The sequence below is a fragment of the Marmota flaviventris genome, chromosome 8 (assembly GCF_047511675.1).
Source record: "Marmota flaviventris isolate mMarFla1 chromosome 8, mMarFla1.hap1, whole genome shotgun sequence".
NCBI classification, from domain to species: domain Eukaryota; kingdom Metazoa; phylum Chordata; class Mammalia; order Rodentia; family Sciuridae; genus Marmota; species Marmota flaviventris.
In genome coordinates, this window is record NC_092505.1 from 69,849,856 (window position 1) to 69,870,764 (window position 20,909).

General features: G+C 34.5%; 2 protein-coding genes across 2 annotated transcripts in view; one reads left to right on the forward strand and one right to left on the reverse strand.

Moving 5' to 3' along the window:
• The window catches only part of Hhla2 (HHLA2 member of B7 family), a 161,287-nt gene extending 158,186 nt beyond the window's left edge, over positions 1–3,101 (reverse strand). The window contains 2 exon segments of the mRNA XM_071614912.1: positions 2,761–2,928; positions 3,004–3,101. Of these exon segments, the coding sequence (XP_071471013.1) occupies positions 2,761–2,928; positions 3,004–3,101 (266 nt within the window).
• The window catches only part of Ift57 (intraflagellar transport 57), a 52,586-nt gene continuing 34,679 nt past the window's right edge, over positions 3,003–20,909 (forward strand). Inside the window, exons 1-5 of the mRNA XM_027943216.2 lie at positions 3,003–3,330; positions 5,750–5,912; positions 6,724–6,842; positions 9,669–9,759; positions 15,415–15,483. Coding sequence (XP_027799017.1) covers positions 3,119–3,330; positions 5,750–5,912; positions 6,724–6,842; positions 9,669–9,759; positions 15,415–15,483 — 654 coding nt within the window. The 5' untranslated portion in view covers positions 3,003–3,118. The remainder of the gene's footprint in view (positions 3,331–5,749; positions 5,913–6,723; positions 6,843–9,668; positions 9,760–15,414; positions 15,484–20,909) is intronic.

Here is a 20,909-nt window from a genome sequence, read left to right on the forward strand (position 1 = left end):
GTCTCCACTAACTTTAGTTTAATTATGATATATGGTAAATCTGCTGAGATGTCTTAACAGCTCCTCTTATTCCCTTGTATTTTTTACTAAATTGTTCTACCTGCAATAGTTTCTTTTTCTGCAATACTTCTTCCTGTTGTGTGTCTCAGTACATGGTTCTGATTTCTAGTATGGTTGTGAAAAGCAGATGTTTTCACATGAGCTTTCACATCAGCTTGCTTCAAAAGGCATCCCTTTAATGTCTCACATTAAATATGATTTTCTTTTCTTTCTAGAATTTTGGCAGAAATTTATTAGATTGAGGAATTTCGAACATGTCACAGAATATACTGCTGTGGCATATTGATTGTTTTGAGCTGATGGCACTTAAGAAATAGCAGATGTAGAAAGGACTCTGAGACCTCCCTAAAAGCTGGTCATAAAATTTCCCAGGAGAAAGATGCCTTCCTGTACCAGGAACAGAATAACATTTTTTTTTCACTAGACACTGGAAGTTGATGCTGAATTGGGTTTGTGCAAACAAACCTATTCAAATTATTTTTCTAATTTATTTTCCCACAATTTATCATCCTTAGCAACTTTTACTCCTTTTCCTTTGTCCTGTCACTTCCCTACAAATATACCATTCTTAGATGATGTTTTGTTTCTGTGGTGCTGGGGATCAAACCCAGAAAATGGTGCATGTTAGGTAAAGTCCGAAGCTCAGCTATAAATAGTGGTCAATACAGTATTTCCAGGGATAAACTTAAATTCCATTCTCTTCAAGCTCTAACTTCTTAGTCAACCAATGAGCTAGCTGGGCAAAAAACACTGTGGCAAGAGTACTCCAAAGCTTCCAAGTGACTGAGAAGAGGATTTGTGTGCATTCTCACACATGAAGGAAACTACTTCCACTAAGGAAAAGACCTTTTGATGTGTTAACAACTATTATGGTTAAATAAGGAATCAGCCAAAATTATGCCTACACCTTACAAAAATGAATGACATTTCAGTGTTCTTTCCCATTTTTTGCCCCTGTGGGAAAACATGCAGTGTTGAACAGTTGGCTTTTCTTTTCTTTCATTCTCTTTGTGCCAAAGTTACTAGGGTTGCTTTGTAATTTTTTTCTTCTTCTTCACACTTAAAGGGGAAAAAATAATTCTTTACATGCTTCCAAGCTAGCATGAGTCAGTTGTGTATATGGGAAATAAATGGCTAGGTTCCAGGAGAGGTTTTATTTCCTCCCAATCAAAATATTCACATTGTTGGAGGGTTTCTTGTCGGCCAAAAAGCAATGTTTTTTTTTGTTTTGTTTTGTTTTTTATTTCACCACTGTTATGTAACTTTCTAAAAATGTCAGAAGTCTCATGTAGACAGCATGCCCTGCATGAACATCTACCTCTCTATGTATAACAATTCATCTCTAAAGTCTGAGAGCCTTTTAAGAGTCATTTAAAAAGTCCCAGGTTGCTTGTTGGTTAAGCAACTACCCCAAAACATAAATGGAAACTTTTTTTTTAATCCTAAAAAGTTGTACTTGTATTTTGTACATAGGCAGCTGTATCACAATACCCTTAATCTCCACAGTGGTGGTTGGGGTATACAGATGTACATGGAAGAATCACTATTCTAAGGCTTAGAATAGGAAAGAACTTAGCAGTGAGGTACAGTCAAAATTTTCCCACGAATCTTTGCTAAAAGCAACTGGTTAATGACTTGTGGTGGCAAACAATGTTATTTATTTTAGCAGCAATTCTCAGTGAGTTTCCCATTTTAGGTTATTTTCTACATAAATCAGTAATTCTATGTCCTTTACTTGATGGATAGAAACTGGTATTTGCCTTTTCTCACTTTGATATCTTTATTGGTATCAGAATTACATCAGTTCCAGACTGATTAAGAGTGCTCTTTTCATTTTTCTAACAAAAACACAAATATATTAGCTATATTTCAAATTTCAGTCAGTCCAAAAGTGTGGTGCTTCTATATCCTTTAGTAGCAAATATAAGAGATTAGAGAACTCTTAAAAATCACATTATAAACACAAATACACGTGCAACCTCTTGCCTTAAGTTATTTTCTTCCAGAAAAATCTACCACTTACCGTACTTTTTATGTAGCTGTTAGGAAAATTTCTTGAAACCAAAGTTTTTAGATAACAGTAAAGCTGGTTCCATCTGTGATCTATTATGTCCCTTTCTTGCATTTTCTAGGTCAACAGCTGCAGAATACAGTAGTAAAATCCTGTCTTTAGCCACACTTTGAGTTATAACACAAAGAAATCTTTCAAAATAGTCTCTATTTTGTTGGATTTAAGAAAGTACCAAAATATGTATAAGGCCTGCCATGAGCTTGAAACAAATTAAGCAACAAGATGCACGTTTAGCATTAACGTTTCTGAAGCAGAACAAACCTTTTCCCCATGCCTCATCCTGTCTTCCTCCTACCGAACACTTTCCTAGCACTGAAGTAATAGCGGGGCACTGTAATACTTCAAGCTTTATACTATATTGTTAAATACAGCACTACCAGACGAACGTTTAAGAAAAACAACCACCGAACACTCGTTGGAAAGTTCCTGATGTAAAGTGAAACTAAGGATATTGACTATCATACAAGTACTAAAACTTCCAATTTTGAGGGGGAAAAAAAAAAAAAGGAATCAGTGGGCTAGCGTAGCAATACTGCGCGTCTACAGCTCCGCTTAATCTTTTTAACTGCTCTCAGGTGACCCAGATTCCCGTTCGGCTGCCCACAATCATCAGGTCCAGTAAGCCTCACGCCATTCCCAGTACAACAAAGCAGGCACAGAACCTCCAGTCGCTACTGTACTCTTCCTCTCCGGAGGAGTCGCGGCGGTAGGCGGAGCAGGACGCCACGCCTCCACAAGGGCGGGGCCTCCTCCCATCAGGGGGTGGGTGCAAGATAACGTCACTCAGGAAGCGCGCCCTGATTGGAGAACATTTATAAGGAACACGGAGGGCGAAAAGGAGGCGGGGTCTAGTTGCCCGGGTGACCGGTTACCCGGCTGTCGCCTGGTAACGGTTCGCGGCGGTCCTGATTGCTGCAGCGCAGGCGGCATAGGCCGCAGAGATCTGTGGGCCAGAGCCCTCGCTGGGCATTTTCTGTCCGCTCTGCAATGGCTGCCGCTGCAGCAGTGGTCACGCCATCGGGTTTGGACGATGGGGTGTCTAGGTCTCGCGGCGATGGGGCTGGGGAGGTTGCGGTAGAGCGCGGGCCCGGAGCGGCCTACCACATGTTCGTGGTGATGGAGGACTTGGTGGAGAAGCTGAAGCTGCTCCGCTACGAGGAGGAACTCCTCCGGAAGAGCAACCTAAAACCCCCGTCCAGGTGGGTGCCCTCGTCCCGAGTTGGCTGGGCCCTGGGGAGATGCCTTCCTCGGGCTTGCTGGGAACGCCGCCCACGGATTAGCAGATCTTGCCTCCATCTTCCTAGCCAGGGAAGGGCGCTTCACCCGAAACTCAGCCGGGGAGCCCTGGAGCTCTCAGCGTCACCCAGCTCAGACTTCGTAATTTAGTAGAGAAAGTAAACAAGTTGTGGAACGGCAGAGGACTGGGAGACAACCTGCCCATTCCTTTAAACACAGACGCATCTCCACAAAACACAAACTATTATAAAGTTATGAAAAATACTTACTGTAGAAAGCACAAAAGAACACAATGAAAATGTGTAGAAAAATACATAACCCACAATCTCATTTCTGGAGATGAAGTCTGTTATCAGTTACATAATTTCTACTTTTTGTTTCCCATTACTAGACCTTATATGTACAATTGGCAACCCTGGGATCTAAGGACCTTGCTGAGGAGCACTTAATAGTAAACTTGTTTACAATTGCTATGGTTTAAAAGACTTCTGCTTTTGCAATAACAGTTCTCTTAGAAATTGAGAAATGGAAAAGAGATGACAACTGTAGCAATTGTTCTCTCATCATGGAACTTAAAAGTTCTGTGCTTGCTGTGCAAAAAGTTCATAATATTCTGAAGACAATGTCATTAGTTGCTGAGGGTAATGGACAGCTAGCATTTTCTCCTCTAGTCATTAGCCAAATGATAGCCAGATAATTTTTATTGCTTTTCCTTCACTTTAATACTTACATTTATTTTATTCTGTAAGAGACAATTATGTTTGCAGATGGGCTAAAATAATTTTTCTTGACAATTCTGATTTCATTCTACTCTTTTCCATTAACTTGAAAGATATGTAGGCTTTATGTAAACTGTCCATGTTGCTAAGTTACTCCGTAATAGGAAAAGGGTAAGAGGAAAAAGTAGTTCAGCTTGATCCATGATAGAAGTAGTAGGTTAGGGATTATTACTTAAAATGATTTGTCCTGAAAATATAGACAACCAATATTTTCTAGGTTAATAAAAATATATTATTTTTCCAAATGTCAAACTAAGATTCTGTTGATATCATCTCTCTAATATTTCCTTATGAGTTCAGCAGGATACTTTGTACCTTGGATTTATGTGGAGATATACTAGTCAGGGAGTTCTCGAAAGTATAATCACCCAGACCAGCAGTTTCAGCATCCCCTGGAAATTTAGAAATGAAATTCCTCTGGCCTTTTACCATGTCTGTTTTTGTTTTTCCAGAAATTCTAAGGGTGGGGCAAGCAGTCTGTGTTTTAGTAAGCCTTCTAGATGATTTTGATGCATAGTAATGTTTGAGAAACTACTGTCCTTGGTCTGCAATATCTATCGATATCCACTCCTTTGTCCTGAAGAATACCAGTTGATAAAGAAAAGATGAGTTGGTGGTGGGTAGATGCTTTGAAAGGGTTTTGAGCATATATCTGAAGGACTTCCATGGCTTTATTTTTTCTTTCCATATTTCTGTTATCTCCCAAATAACTTACACTTATTCTGAAGGAGAAAGTATGGGAAACATGAAAGATTGTTAACCACTGATTCTTAAGACAAAGTTTATAATAACTGTAAATACATTGACTATAATTATGATAGCTACATGAAAAAAAAACAAAATAAGATTTTTGATCAAACTGACATGAGTGTTGTTGCTAACACGTTTTATTTCTCTCATTTTTTTCATATAAATCATCTAATCCCCATAAAACTTTTTCTACTAGAGTAGGGGATTTAGCAAAAGTGAAAGTGAACAATTGTTTGCTAGACTGGTGATGTGATAAAGGCTTCTTAATCTTGTCTGCATCCTAGAACTTCTAGGAAGCTTTTGAAATATACCTGTGTTGGTACTCCACTCTCATGAATTATGATTCAATAATTTGATGAGGAAATTAGCAATGATTGGTCAAGTAGCAGTATTTTTACTGGCGCCTCAGTTGATTTGAATATGCAGTTAAAATAAAATAACTGTTTAACATACCTGATAGGTTAAAAACAGTAAAAATGCACAGTGAATAATGTTTAAGGTCTTTTAAAAACATATTCTTATGATTTCAAATTATCATTTTCAGAGGGTACTCACTTATTATTAAACTTTTGGCAAAAGTTTTACATACTTTGTTTTCTGACATGCACTACATACCCTGCATATAAAGTCTTTGATCTAATATTTTATGTAGAGTAGCAAATGACCTAATTCTGCTGGTTTGGGACTTTAATGTGAGTGCTGTGCATTACTGGAAATGTAAGAATGAATTAACAGTGTCTCAATTTGAAGGCTATGGGGGCTTTCTTTGGCAATTTGGGACTTAGCCCCATTAGTTATTATAGACTTACTTGCATTATTTCAAATTTTCCCCTTCTCCCTTATTTTGAAACAGACACTATTTTGCTCTGCCTACCAACCCTGGTGAACAGTTCTACATGTTTTGCACTCTTGCTGCTTGGCTGATTAACAAAGCAGGACGCCCCTTTGAGCAGCCTCAGGAATATGATGACCCTAATGCAACAATATCTAACATATTATCTGAGCTTCGGTCCTTTGTAAGTATAAACACCCTATTCTGTCTGAATAGACTCAAGCTATTAATTTTAATATTGGTAATTCAATAATAAATGCTAGCCTTTTGAAAGTCTCCTTTATGGGAGGAAAAAAATATGTATATATAATACATATAATAACTATATATACTATACATACATATAATGTATAGTAATTATCTCTACATTTCTTTTTGTGTAAAACCTTCTCAGAATGATATTAGAATATTAATGCCACTTCTGAAAATATTTAGCATATAATCTTTATAGCCCAAAGTAAAATTTTTCTTGGTAAATTTATGAGTGGTTAGTTCTTCCTTTAAAAGAATGATTTAAAAAAAAAAAAAAAAAAAGAACTACGAAGTTGAAACACTTTGTATTTTGAAAGGGAACTTTGATTTAATAGCCTACAATAGCAGTTATACTCTTAATTTATGACTTTTCCTGGAGACAATTAGTAAGACATTTTTGGCATACATATTACCAATTTTTGACAAGTGAGTCATTCTGTCCTTCACATAGTTGTTTAAACTATGTTACCAGGAGAGTAGTTTTGCTGATTTTTATTTTAACCCAACAAGATCAATGATTTGTTATGCTATTGCAATATAATTGCCTTTTAATTTGATACTTTTAACAATAAAGTTTTTATTTTAGTTTTGTTGTTGTTGTTGGATAGATTTCTAAGAAGCAATGTAATAAGTTATTTTAAATCAGAGAAATAAAAACGTGATAAATGTATTCAGCAGTTTTGTGCTTAAAATATTGCAACATTTTAAAAAAACTAACAAATTTGTTATCTTTTATTTTTCAGGGGAGAACTGCAGATTTTCCTCCTTCAAAATTAAAGTCAGGTTATGGAGAACATGTGTGCTATGTTCTTGATTGTTTAGCTGAAGAGGCATTAAAGTATATTGGTTTCACCTGGAAAAGGTAACTATTACTCATCCTGACAGTAGTAATTTTATGTGCTTAGCATTTCCTCTGAAGGTACACAGCTGTTTAATTGAACTGATAAGAATTGACTGTTTTAAACTGAAAATGCCACAAGTGATTAAGAAAAGTCAGTATAGAAAAATTGGAATGCCTATCTTCAAACCATTTCTAAGGTAACATTAATATTATTGTGCCCCTCCCTATTCAAATATGTAATTATTAAAGGTTTAATTGTACATATTTGTTAATTTAGGAATTAAAAAAAAAAGTTTCTGCATGTTTTATTTGAACACACCTGCATAGTACATACATAGAGGTAACTAATAGCTACAAATTTAAGGAAAAAATGGGAATTAATTCCTTAACTGGGATTTTCCACCTTTGCTTAATGGCTGGGCCAGTATACTAAAGAAGTGAAGAAGCCACAATATACTCTCCAAGACATCCTTCATAGTTTTTTTCTATAACCTAAAAGTGCATTTCTTTTTAATATTTCTATGATGATTTTGGATTTATCCTGTGGTATTAAAATAATGGATTGGGGAACTGGGATGTAGCTCACTAGTAGAGCAGTTGGTTCTCTAGCACTACAAAAGTAAACACACAAATAATAAAATCATTTATTTATAGGTCTGGCTTTCTTAGAAATCCTGCAATCTTCATATGTACTCTGTGGCAGTTAGCCTAGTCATTGGTATACCAAAGATGTCCAATTAATGAAGAAGAAATAAAACTAGAAATTGTCAATGTATGTAGGTTATAATTCGAAAATATATACATTTCATCTTTTCAAAATTAGGATTTTTGATAATTTAGAATGTGGTTGTCTCTTAAGTAAGCAAAACATGAGCAAGAAGTGGTTTCTGAATTAAAATTAACTTCTGTAGAAAGAGGTATATGTTATTTCGTGTTAACATTTTAATCTATATTTAATTATAGTCTTTCATGTAAATAATCTACTTCCTCTTAGTAAGTTCTTTTAAAAAATTCTTTGATTTAGGTTATCATCAGGTTTAATCCTGTGAAATAACCAATCTTTAAACTGAAATATGGAAATTTCATTTACTTCAACGTGAACATTTCTACTTAGTGCAATATAGAGAGAATGTCTACATGATCCATAATACTATTTTATTAGATTTGTAGAAAAGGTAAGTTATGTGATGTGCTGCTTTGTTAGGCATGTTTTTAAAGTTGCCAATATATAGTCCAATGTATTTGAACTTCACCAGAAGCTTTAGTATCTCAACCACTATTTAACTATTTGATTTTGCACTTTATTTCTAGGTACATCTTATTCTTGGCCTGGGCATTGTGCCTCAACTAATTTGTAGGGACTTCATACAAGTTTATACAAGGGGAATATAAAGGGGAGAAATTGTGAAGTAATAAACATTAGAGAATATATCAGCTATGTACTATGTATATTACATAGAAGTCACATATTTATAGATGTTTATTTTTATGTCTAAATATGTCAAAACAAATTCTAGAGCATTCATTGCTTTTGAGATATTACCTAATTTTAATAATGAAATATTCATCCTTTAAGAAAACTGATTTGGTTCACAGTACTTTCTTTCCTTATATTTTTGTATTCTGTTAGCATGTCCAAGATATGGACATGTTAATAAGTTGACATCATGATAAGTTGCCATAAATAAATCCAAAAACATTTTTGATTGTTTTTAATATTGAAATGATTGTTCAGTGTTTAGTGTTAGGGCCATTAATTAGACATTGGAAATAAGAATAAAGCTTATAACCCACATAAAACAAACTTCCAATTGATCAAAGATATAAAAGTGAAAAATAAAACTACAGAAATACTAAAGACCAGAGGGACATAGGAGATATAGTGTTAGGGAAAACCTTGTATAAATGATGTTAAATCTAGGATTTATGCAAGGAAAGGTTGCCAGATCTTTCTAGTCAGAACTGTAACAGTCTTGAGTAGCCAAAATTACAAGTAATAAACTAAGAAGATATTTCTAACACAAGTTAGGAAAAACATTGGTGTTCTTAATTTTCAAAAGCCAAACGACAAAGAGCACAAGTAAGCACTTTACTGAGAAAGAAATATGAATAACCAATTAAAATAAGAAAAGTTGTTCTACCACTCTCATGCCAAAGAAATGCAATTTTTTAAAAAAACTGAGATTTTTTTTCACTTGGTTGATAATAAGGATTCTTTTGAAGATTTAAAGATTAAAAATTAGATATTTATATTATAATAGTGAATATGGAAAGAGAGATAGTATCCTTCACTGTTGTTCGAAGTATAAATTAGGGTAACATTTTGGAAGTCAAGTTTGGATAAATCCAGCAAAATAATAACATGTATAAAGTTGTTAATATAGCAATTCCACTTATACAAATTTATTACAAAATAGCATACATTATGATAAAGGTGTAAAGATGATTTTTACAATAATGTCTAGTTAGAAACTAGAAACGCCCTCATTATTAAGACATTGACTGCCAATTTGTAGTATTGCTATTCAGTGGAATATAGTACAAGTGTATAAAAATAAGAGATATATGCGTAACTAAATGTGTATGTTGATAAGTAAGGAATGTAGATTGGATAACACTATGTCTAATATCATAATTTTTGTAAATGTTTTCCTTAAATTTGGAGTATACATTTTTATTTTTCACACAGAAAGTTTCAGAAGGAATACAGGAAACATTTAACAGTAATTATGGAAGCAGTCACAGAGGACAAGATCTGAGGTGGAGGGAATCCTTATTATCTCTATTATATTTTTTGTCTTACTAAAAAAAATTTTTTAATTCTCATATTAAGCCTTATTATTTTAGGCCATCATACCCTGTGGAAGAATTAGAAGAAGAAACTGTTCCAGAAGATGATGCAGAATTAACATTGAATAAAGTGGATGAAGAATTTGTGGTATGTGTGTTGCTGAACTTTGTGTTTACTTTTCACCTTTGGGTTCCTTTCCTTAATTCCTCCAGACTTCCATTTTCTGGAATGTATTTTGTTTCTAGAGAAAAAAAAAAAAAAATCTTTTAAATACAGTGCCAAATATCAGTTGTTTGGACCTTTAATTTCATATTCTCTAGTGAATTTTAGCAGAGGTTCTTAAACGTTAAAAGTACATACCACTAGTTATATGAGTAAATATTTTGTGAACAACCATTCATGATATTGAATAGATCATGACTATCAAAGGATTTAGAATAGAAGAATAGAACTGAGGGTACATAAATTATTCTACTTCATGGGAACAACATTCATTTCCAAAAAAATTATTTTTTAAAATTAAGATGAATTCTACCCTACAGAGTTATCTTTTTGTTATTGGTACTAGAATCCTAGTTGCTCCACTGCTGAGTGACAGCCAGAGCCCTTTTTAATTTTTATTTTGTGACAGTGACTCGCGAAGTTGAGTTGCTGAGACTGTCCTTGATCCTTTTGCCCCAGCCTCCTGAATTGCTGGGATTATAGGTGTGTGCCAATGTGCCTAGCCCAGGAAAGTTTTTATTTTTTTTAATATTTTTTAGTTGTAGATGGAAATAATATCCCCAGTGCCTCACACATGCAAGGCAAACGCTCTACCCAGTGAGCTACAATCCCAGCCCCCAGGAATTTTTTTTTTAATGCTTAATATAACCAACATTATTTAAATTATTTGGCAACATCTTTACCTTTTTCCATGCTTAACATCCTATTCCTGGTGTGAGGTTAAATGATGAATAGTAAGATGATAGATATAAAAGAGCTTTTTTGTAAGATAATGCTCAGAACTAGAAATGAATTTAATCCTAATGTTTTAGAAATTATGCTGAAATGTAAAAAACAAAATTTATGTAATATGTTGCTGTTATAAACCAACTAAAGTTTTTAGGTAATTTTTTTAAATTAGTAGATAATTTATTCTGTATTTCAGTTTAAATAGGTCATTATCTGCTACAAAGTTGTTAATCATGGAATTATTTTAATATTAAATGCTAAAAAATAACTCTAAATTAGAATATTCTTACCCGCTTTTTGTAATCATATCCTTAGTACTTAATATCCAATTAGGATACTATGTATCTATTAAAAGTTAGTTTTGAAGAAACATGAGTGACATGAGGATAATTTACACTGTTATAAAATTAACTGAGGAAAAAATTCTAAATTCTATGTTATCATGACTTCAGCTATGTAAAATAACTAAAGAAAATAAATATCAATATGTTAACATTTGTTGTAAATGGGTAGAAGGGTTATAGGTGATTCTTTTTGACAATTCTTTGTGCTTTCAAAACATTTAACATTCATTTTATCAGCAGTGCAAATAAATATTTTTAATCATATGGAAAGTAGATGACTGCTACTTACAGAAGGAAAAAGATCATTGTAAAACTAGTCAGCTTGAAAAATATTTTTTAACGTGATAAAAAGTCAAAGCAAAGCATATATTTGCTCACTCTGCATGTATTCATTGAGCACAAGTTATGTAGTGGGTGAGGACCAGGTGGTAGGAAATGTGCAAAAGCTCTAATGCAGCTAGGAGCTTTGTGTGATCAAGAAGCTGAGAGAAACCACTGGGCCAGAATTTCTGAGTGAGAGGGCTGGTGATTTAAGATTAACTAGGCAGATAGACCAAGTCCAGATTGTTTGGGTCATTTAGATTTAGGCTTTATTCCCTGTGTAATAGATCTTTTCATTCATGGCTCAGAAATTAATTCCTCACATATTCCCAATTTTTCACCTCATTTATTCTACTCGGGTATTTCTCTTGTCTTTTTTAAAAGCAGTTTTTTAATATATATATTTTTAGTTGTTGATGGACCTTCATTTTATTTATTTATATGCAGTGCTGGAGAATCGAACCTAGTGCCTCACACATGCTAGGCAAGAGCTCTACCACTGAGCCACAACCCCAGCACCACCCCCATCATCTTATCTTCTTAATAAATACTTAATAGTTCTTAAAAAGTTTATGAACAAATACCTGGGCCTAGTACCCCAGCATTAACTTCAAAGACATAACTTAAGGGCAGAAAAAAATTTCGTACTCATCAGGGAAAAAAAAAAATCTCTGCAGGCAGAAACCATGTCTAATTTTGCTTGTTGTTTCTCCAGCTTATTGAGCAGGGCCTGGCATATAGTAGGTTTTTATTAAATAAAATCTGTCATCATATTGTTGTGTAAATTTTTAAAATTGTATCTAATTTTTTATTAGGAATCCTGTAAAGTTCAAAGCAGCATTATAGAGTCTGTACATTTAGAGAAACAAAACTAGAAAGCAGCTTTTTAATACATTTCTTCCCAATTAGAGGTAGACCTTTTACTATCATAAGATGAAACTGAAGGCCTCCCTCAGAGAGGTTTCCCCTAAATGCTATTTGTTCCCTGTGTCATATCTCTTTCCTTCCTTTCTTCCTTATTGTTATCATATTATTCTAAGAAGCTCTTTTACTTCCCCATCTTCCTTGCTAAGGAAAGCTGGTTTAGTGCCAGAAAGCCTTATGTTGGTGGCATATTGATCCTGTTGCTTGAATTTGTAGTGTGGCTCAAGGATGGTGAAGAACATTTCTGGCAAAGTTCTGTAGAAACTAGAAACTTTAAGTTTTAAACTTACCAAATCAAGATAGGACACATTGGTAATTGTGAGGGAAAAAAAGTATTGGTCATGACAGAATATTCTCACTTGTTCTATCATATCCTTAGTATAATTGGCAGTAAGAGAATTAAGAAGGTGCAAATTAGGCAAATAAATGATAGGAAATAGTTGTGACTTCTGAATTATTGAAATTGGAATTCTATTTTGTTTTTTAACACATTTTCTAAGCCTATTTATATTTGAATTTCTTTTAAATATTCTCTTAGTAATATTTAGTAGCTTGAATAATCTTACATAATCAGTAGCTTAATCTGAGTTCTTTAGAGAAACATAATCCCCAAATTGGGACACACAAACATACACACACACATGCACACCTTTATATATGGATAAAGTTACTATAAGGAATTAGTATATGTAGTTATGGAGGTTGAGAAGTCCCAAGATCTGCATTTGATAAGCTGTTGACCCAGGAGAGTTGGTGGTGTAGTTCTAGTGTGAATATGAAGAACCAGGAGAGCCATGCGAGAATATAAGTTTCAGTCTGAGTCTGGGGACAAGGAAGAGTGATGTCTTGGTTCGGACAAGGAAGAGTGATGTCTTGGTTCGAAGACAGGCGGAAAAAAGTAAATTCTGCCCTTTTTATTCTGTTCAAATCTTCATGGATTGACTGAGGCCCACCAACATTGGGAAGAACAATCTAACTGCTCCTTCTTCTGACTCACATAGTTATTCATCTAGGAATATCCTCATAGACATACCCTCAATATGTTAAACCAAATATCTGGGCATTCTGTGCTTAATCAAATTCACACATGAACTTAACCATTACAAGTCCACTTCTTTCAACTTGGCACCCATACATGTCTCATTAAATCATTTACTCTCCAAATAAGGAAAATAGCAAGGTCATAATTCCACCTAACAAAATGATTCTGCATTCAACAGATATTGCACCTAACTCTTTCTCCAAAAGGAGGTAAAGTTCTCTAGTGATGTTTTCTATTCTTGATATCTTTTAACTTTAATATTATCATGTAAAAATAACAATATTTTCTGGGCATGGTAGTACCCACCCATAATCCCAGTAGCTCAGGGTGATCCAAACTTTCAATCCTGAAGAGTCTGGGCAATTAGCCCTTACTGGATTGGGTTGTAGTTTCCAATTGACTTTAATCACAGGGCATAATAATAATCAGAGACAATCTAAAGGATATTTGGACGTATTTCAACCATAATCTTTCTTATTTCCATTGTGGAGTAATAATCCAATTTCCTCTTGGTAGTCAGGATCAATCATGCCAGCAGCACAGTAATTCCCATCTTTGCTTGTTGATTTGGAAATGTGAGGAGCCCGAAGTAGTTATATAGCAGTCTTAACTTTTAATTCAATGGAATCATCGTTATATCTCCTAGTGAAAGCATTCTTCCATTTGGAACTAAGATGTCTAGGCCAGCAGAAAACAAGATCACGGGAACAGGAAGCAAAAAATTTTGCTAGTTGGCTACTAGGTGTAATACAAATGGTGCCAGACTCATTTCTACTCATTTCTCATTTGTTAGTGTTTAATCCAGTATAGTTCAATGAGTAATTTATTGATCACTTATGACAACAGTCTGATTAGGTTATTATAAAAGCATCATAAATTTGTTTCTTCTCACATGTGCATTGAGTCATTGGCATTTTAATCATTTACTCTGGTTATTGGGTAGTGCAAACACAGAACAGACTAAAGTGTTTTTCAAAAGTGTGCAATATGCTTCAGACTTTAGATGTAAACAGATCACTTTTGTCTGCACCTCTGTACCCCATTATTCCCCACCCTAAGAAAAGTAAATATTACTTGAATATATTGGATCCACATTTACATTATTTCATATTTTACTAAAGTCATTCCAGTTTTCCAAGCTTTCTCATGTTGTCATATCTTACTTTAGTGGCCCCACTCCCAAAAGTTTCTGAGTAGATCTGAATAGAACCTTAGAATTTGCATTCTCACAGGTGGTGCTGATGTTGCTGGTCTCGGAACCACATTTTGAGAACCACTGCCTTACATGTTTCCAAAGTCTTGGTAAGGATTGTCTTTGAAATCTACCACTGAAACTTGAACAATTCTACATGTGGAAGTGTCTTTACCAACTGACACTTACTTGTTAGTCTGTCTTTTTCTTTATGAGATCATATGATGTGAGGACCCAGCTCTGTTGGCTTTATTACATGTCCCTAAGATTAGGATAATCTTATTATATTTGTTTCATGTATTATGTCAGTTGTCACCACAAAGACCTTGATAGAAAAGGGAAGCTCGTGTTCTGTATGCTTGGAGGACCTGCCCAGACTCCATATTTACTGTTCATTAGGGAGAGAATTGCCTCTCAAAGGGTCACTTCCTGTGCATAAACACCCACCCTCAACTTAGGATGCATCTGAACCATTCTTTTAAATAGAATTAAGGCCATGAACCAAACACTACTGGTACCTGTTACGTTATTAAGCTTGCACATTCAAGAAATGTAAAAAATATGCATCAGTGTGATTGGTCCCTGGAGCAAGTGAAACTGTTTTGTGTCTTGTCATCCTTTCATTTCTGTTCATTTCAATCATGTTGCTCAAAATTTCCATAAATTCCCTCCACTGTCTGTTTCTGATATGCCACTGGGGCTATTTTCCTCTGATTTTATGTTTATCCATAGTTCTGCAGCAAAGGCTCCTTCCTTCCCCTCACTTTTTTTCCCTCTCTTTCTTTCTTCAGTGACTGCAGAAAAGATCCTATTTAAATGGCACCATCAAAACGTCAAAGAACATATGAGCTGATAATAATATTGTGCCCTACTTTATACATATGTTTATTAGACTTTTAAATACGCTTTACTGAGTCAGTCCTTATATTAAGTTTGTTATAGCTTAGTATATTATGTATATGAATGTTGGAAATAAATTTCTTAATTATAATTTCTTTATAATTTAAAAATGTTTTTATTTTCTTAAGGAAGAGGAGACAGATAATGAAGAAAACTTTATTGATCTCAATGTTTTAAAGGCCCAGACCTATCGCTTGGTAAGTTTCATTGGATGCACATAGGACCAACAAGCAATCAGTATGTGAATTCTGCTGGAAATTTAAATGAGTAAGAAACATTTTCAGAGACTGTTTTGTGTGTCCTTTGAAAAGTAGCTCTGGAAATGTTTTCCTTCATATAAAATGTTAAAATTTTAGCAAATATAAAAATCCAGAGGGGTGAGAGAGGGAGCCTTCCATCTATACCATGGAAAATCAACACAGTGCTTCTCAAGCAAACTGAAAGTAATTAATTTGTCCGAGGGCAAGTTGTATCATGGAAAGATATAAATTGTTCTATTTCAAATTATTTTATGTTAAAAATAGACAAGAATTGAATAATCTTGATTATAGTAAAATGTTTAAATTGTGATTTTGAAATAAAATAGATTGTATTTAGACTGATATTTACACTGAGTAGTCAGACATTGCTTTAAGGCAGATTGCTTTTGCTCCTTTTTAAAATCATGAAATAAATCCAGTCTATAAAAGAGTCTGAGCTCTTACAAATGTACATGTGGGATTTTTGCATTTTTCTATGTGTATGTTATATTTCAATAAAGTATAAACCTATGCACACTCAATGAACATATGTACTATATATTCTTATTTGTCCTTTAATTTTTCTTGTTTAAATTTTTAAAACAAGTTTGGATCTAATTTTGGTTTCATATCATGAAAACTTCCTTGATCACACTACCTCAAGATGAACTGTTTATTTATTGCTTACTTAGTATTGTTAATTTCATTAGATATTAATGATGGGAGTTTGTGCATGTGTATGTATTAGTGGCCCACCATGAGATGTAATAGAACATTGTGCTAACTCACTGAGTATGTGTCTTGAGATAGTACTTACTAGTAGGATTCCAATCTTGGGCAAGTTTCCAAGCTTCTTGTGCCACATCTTCTTCATCCATAAAATGAAATAAAAATATTACCCATTTCTAAGGTTTTTAAAGATTGAGAGAGTTATTCTATTTAAAGAAGTATAATAATATCTATCACATAGAAAGTGTATATGTGGCAAAAACCAATATCACATCTTTGCTCCATGTTTCCTCTCGCAAATCAGATTTGTAAACTCCTTCCTAACACTGATAACCACCTTTTTATCATAAAGTAAAACACAAGGTACTGAAAAATACTTCTTAAAGAATGAAGGTTTTCTTTTCTGATTAATTGAAAAGTAGAATACTGTTAACATTTAAATACAAATAAACTCCAGTCTTTGCAATACCTTACTTTTACAGATCATTTTGTAGTTTTAAAATTACTTTGAACACTAAACTTAACTGATCTTGCAAGGTATTAGATAGGTGTTATCTCCTTACAAGTATAAACACTAAAATTTATGACCTTGGGACAAGTTTAATGTATTAAAAAACTAATAAATTATAGTACCTGGATTTAAATGGTCCACACTCTAAGAGTTTGACAGGGCAGGTATGGTGATTCCTTTCTCGAGCAAGTACATTATAGTGTTGGTGTTCATGTATATATGTGTTGAAGATGATGGTAACATGTTCCTAAAGTATGAGGAGAAAAAAGTAGAAATGTGCTGACTGTTATTCTTGGGGAAAAAAACTGTCATTTGTATTAACTTGTTTATTGATGATAGAATAGATGCCTCTGAAGGCCTGGAATTCCCTATGGGCAGAGTAGTTTGGGTATTGGAAAGGACCAAAGTAATTTAATTTGCCTCTGTCTCTACTCCAAGTCCCTGTTGGTTCTGATTTCAATTTGTCATCTCACTTAAGCTATTTGGGAATGGGTTTTCCTTCTATATGTGCCTTTATAGTAAGTATTCGATCCTTTGGACAAACATTACATAATACATATTCTTAAGAGTTAAAACTATGTATGGTTACATTTTCACAAGAAGAAGTCCAAAAACCAGGTGTTTGTGGATGGTCAACCATTGAAGTACTAATGAGACAGAAAACCCTTTCATATTTTAAAAAATCTGTCAGGCTTATAATATTTCCCACTAAAGCCATCTGCCTGAGACAGCTGTGTCTGACTCCATCTTATGATGGCTCAGGCTGCTCTTTCCCCAAGACAGCTTGTTATATAGGTTAGTAACATAAATTTTAAGATTTTGTATTTCATGCATCAGGTAGACTCACAATGCAGAAGAAATATCATTTTAGTAAAATCCAACATGAAGAATTCTTCACTAGTTCAAGAATGATACCATCAAGGAAACTAATCTATTAAATGTGTAAGTGATAGTGCAAACCAAGCAGTGTGTGGATTGCAGCAGTTCTTCCATTCGTGCTTTTAAAATAATAGATGACTCTACAGTCATTCACTATCCTCTCACCTGCTTTACTTAACAGACCTTGGCATTGCATTGCAATATATCAATTCCTGATCTGTTTATTGTGTCTCAATTGCTAGAATGCAAATTCCTCTAAAGCAGAAGCTTTTTCACTGCTTTTTCCACCTGTGTGTGGTGTGTAGCAGTTACTCAGTGGCCAATAACATTGAATTAATGCATGCTTGTATGCTATTTTATATTGTAATTTTATAGGCAAGGAATCATTTAATCTTCATAGAGTAAAGAAAATTTCAACAATAATTATTTCCTCTTCTATGAACCTTGTAGGATATGCAGAGAGAAATGTAAATATACTTCTTCCTTTTGATATATAAAGTAAAGTCTAGCCCCTGAAAAGTGTGCCCACAAGTAGGAGTTGGGAGTAGGCAAGATGTGGTAAACTGAAACAAGAGAAAATGCAAATGAAAAAGACACATTGCAGGTTGTGTTCTCTGGAAGCAGACACAGTTTAATAAACACTTGACAGGGTGCCAAATGTTTATTAGAAATATAATCTGTGAAAGGAATAGGACAGAAAGTAGGAGTGGGCAGAGGAAGGAAGAAGTCTAGCTATTGATGCAGATCTGACAAAGACTTAGCCAATCTGGCCAGGAACTACAGAGCAGATTTTGCCTGTTTGACTTAGTCCCTGGGGGCAGGCTACCTGGGGAAGCACCTACTCCCAGTTTAGATGGCCCTGAAGGTGAGATAGAGCCACATTCCCCACAGTTGTGCAGCAAGTTCTTCCTCCAAAGAGGACTTGGTGACCTATATTATTTAATACCACAACATAAAGCCTGTAGCTAATAATTTGAAGAACTTGTAAAGAGATACTGTCTGCCCATTGACTGAACTTTTAATGGATTGCCTAACATTATGAGACAGAAGTAGTGTTTTATGAGCTCTGAGAAAAGAAAAGTTTCCTCCTATTAATGATGAAACCTTATAGTGATGAAATTGGTTTGTTTTGGAGGTAGGTGCTTTCCAGAATATTCATCTACTTTGAGATTTCAAATATATATTTAACATTTAATATTTATATATTTAATATTAATTCATTCATGTATTTAAAGCCATTGTTGTTGTATAATATTCCCCTATAATTTTCTTACCCTGATTATAATTTTGCCAAACATAATACTTTTCAGGAAACAACTGCAAGGAATGAGAATTTGTGTCATTTTCCAAAATAATATCTGTAGGTTAATTGAATTTTGAGATAATCTTTTATAGGATAACCTGATGAATGATTATTGGGCTTCAAGGCTAGCCCACAAAGTTCCACATTCTCTAAATCCCTCTAATTCCTGGTATTGAAATCTGAAATTTAGCCCAAGTCACTCAGAGTGACTAGAGCGAAGAACCAGTTGATGAATTAAAGTTTTACCAATTGGGCAGGACCAGTGATGATTATAAGGATAGTAAAATGTTCAGAGCTGTGAGAGGTGGGAGCAGGGAAGGGAGGTTCTGGTGGCAGAATGTTAGCAGAGTATGTTGGTCATTTCTAAGTCAAGTATGTCAGCTGGGGAAACTGCACATTCCTGGTGGCTGTGCTGTATTGTGAGTGGTCTTGGTAGCCCCGCCGTCCATTGTGAAACTCAACAGAATCATAGCAACAGTGTTCTGGCAGTATAAGGCAGAGGTGTCATTCTCCTCCCCCTGGAAGAAGAGATGAGAGGGGGCTGTGCATTCCCTGAATTCTATTTTTAAATGCCCATCACTTCATTTCAAAACATTTTTTTCAAACATGCCGTAGATACTATTCTTTCTTAAGATGCTAAATTTGAGGTTTTAGAAACCAAATCCTGAGTTATACAGCACAAAACCATGTATCTCAAAAGGTTTAAACACAATTGGTTTTTAATTATTTAGCAAAAACTCATTGTACCAAGAATGAGAGACTTTTTAGCTTAAAAAGCAAAAGCTGAAAGGAAATAAAAGTATGGTCTTAGAATAAAAACATCAATTCAGTTTTAGAGTATCATCTATGCAAGTCTGCAATTTTGTAATAAAAGAAGGGAAGAAGATTGATCTGCTGGGGTTAATATTTTAAATTATTAAAATTTTCTACATTTTAAATATGACTTCCTCTGGACAAAATGTCCTTTCTCAATTATATGGGGGGATGCTGTTTTACAACATAGCTTGCCCCATTAATTACCACGGATTCTGATTGAGAAAAATATTTTTCCTTCTTCTTTCCTAAAACATTTGAGTCATAGGCCTCCTATCTGTGTTGTGAGATAAGTCTATAGTTGGTTTTTCACAGGAGAAATTATTCTGTCAAGATTTCATAATCTGTCACATGGATTATCATTTTGAGTGGTAGAACACATTATGACTGAGTAAATGCTTTTATTTCTCTGGTAACTAACCTGCACCATCCCTTGGTTTTACCTCTGGAGGTGTGTAGGAAATGTGAGTTACAGAAGAAAACTCTGCTTCTCACTGCTCAGAAGAGACTCAAACAACAGATCTTGCTGGATGTAAAAGACAGGGTTCTGCTTGATCTTTAGTGCAGCTTTTGAACCCATACTTGAATTTCAAGAGAGATTCATTGTGGGTTTAGCAAGGAGTAGGAAGCAAAGATTTCTCAAAATCCCTTCCAGATACAAATTCAGGCCTTCAAGGTAGATGCTATGGTCAAAATAATCTTAGATAAAATCCTGATTATGGTACTAGCCACATGACCATAGCAAGTTAATTAATCTCTCTGTGACTGTTTTTTTAATCCATAACATGATACAGTTCTTTCCAGGCTTGCTTTGTGATTAGTATCACCTAACTTGTGGGTAGCACCTGGCATGATGCTGGCATAGAGTTTGCACCTGGTACATTTCTTATTTTGGATATTTTTTCACCTTTCCTAGAGACTGAATTAGTTACCAACATTCTTATGTGCAGTAGCAGAATAGAAAAAGCCTTAATCTTCAATACAAATAAGCCCTTAGATTGCCATGAGTATTTTTGACTAAGAAGCTTACATAGGATACAAGTTATCAAGAGAACTTGGATTTCAATGTAAGTTATGAAGCCCTGGTGATGTCATGATTTTATTTTCATAATCTGTCACATGGATTATCACTGAAGGCCCACTAGACCA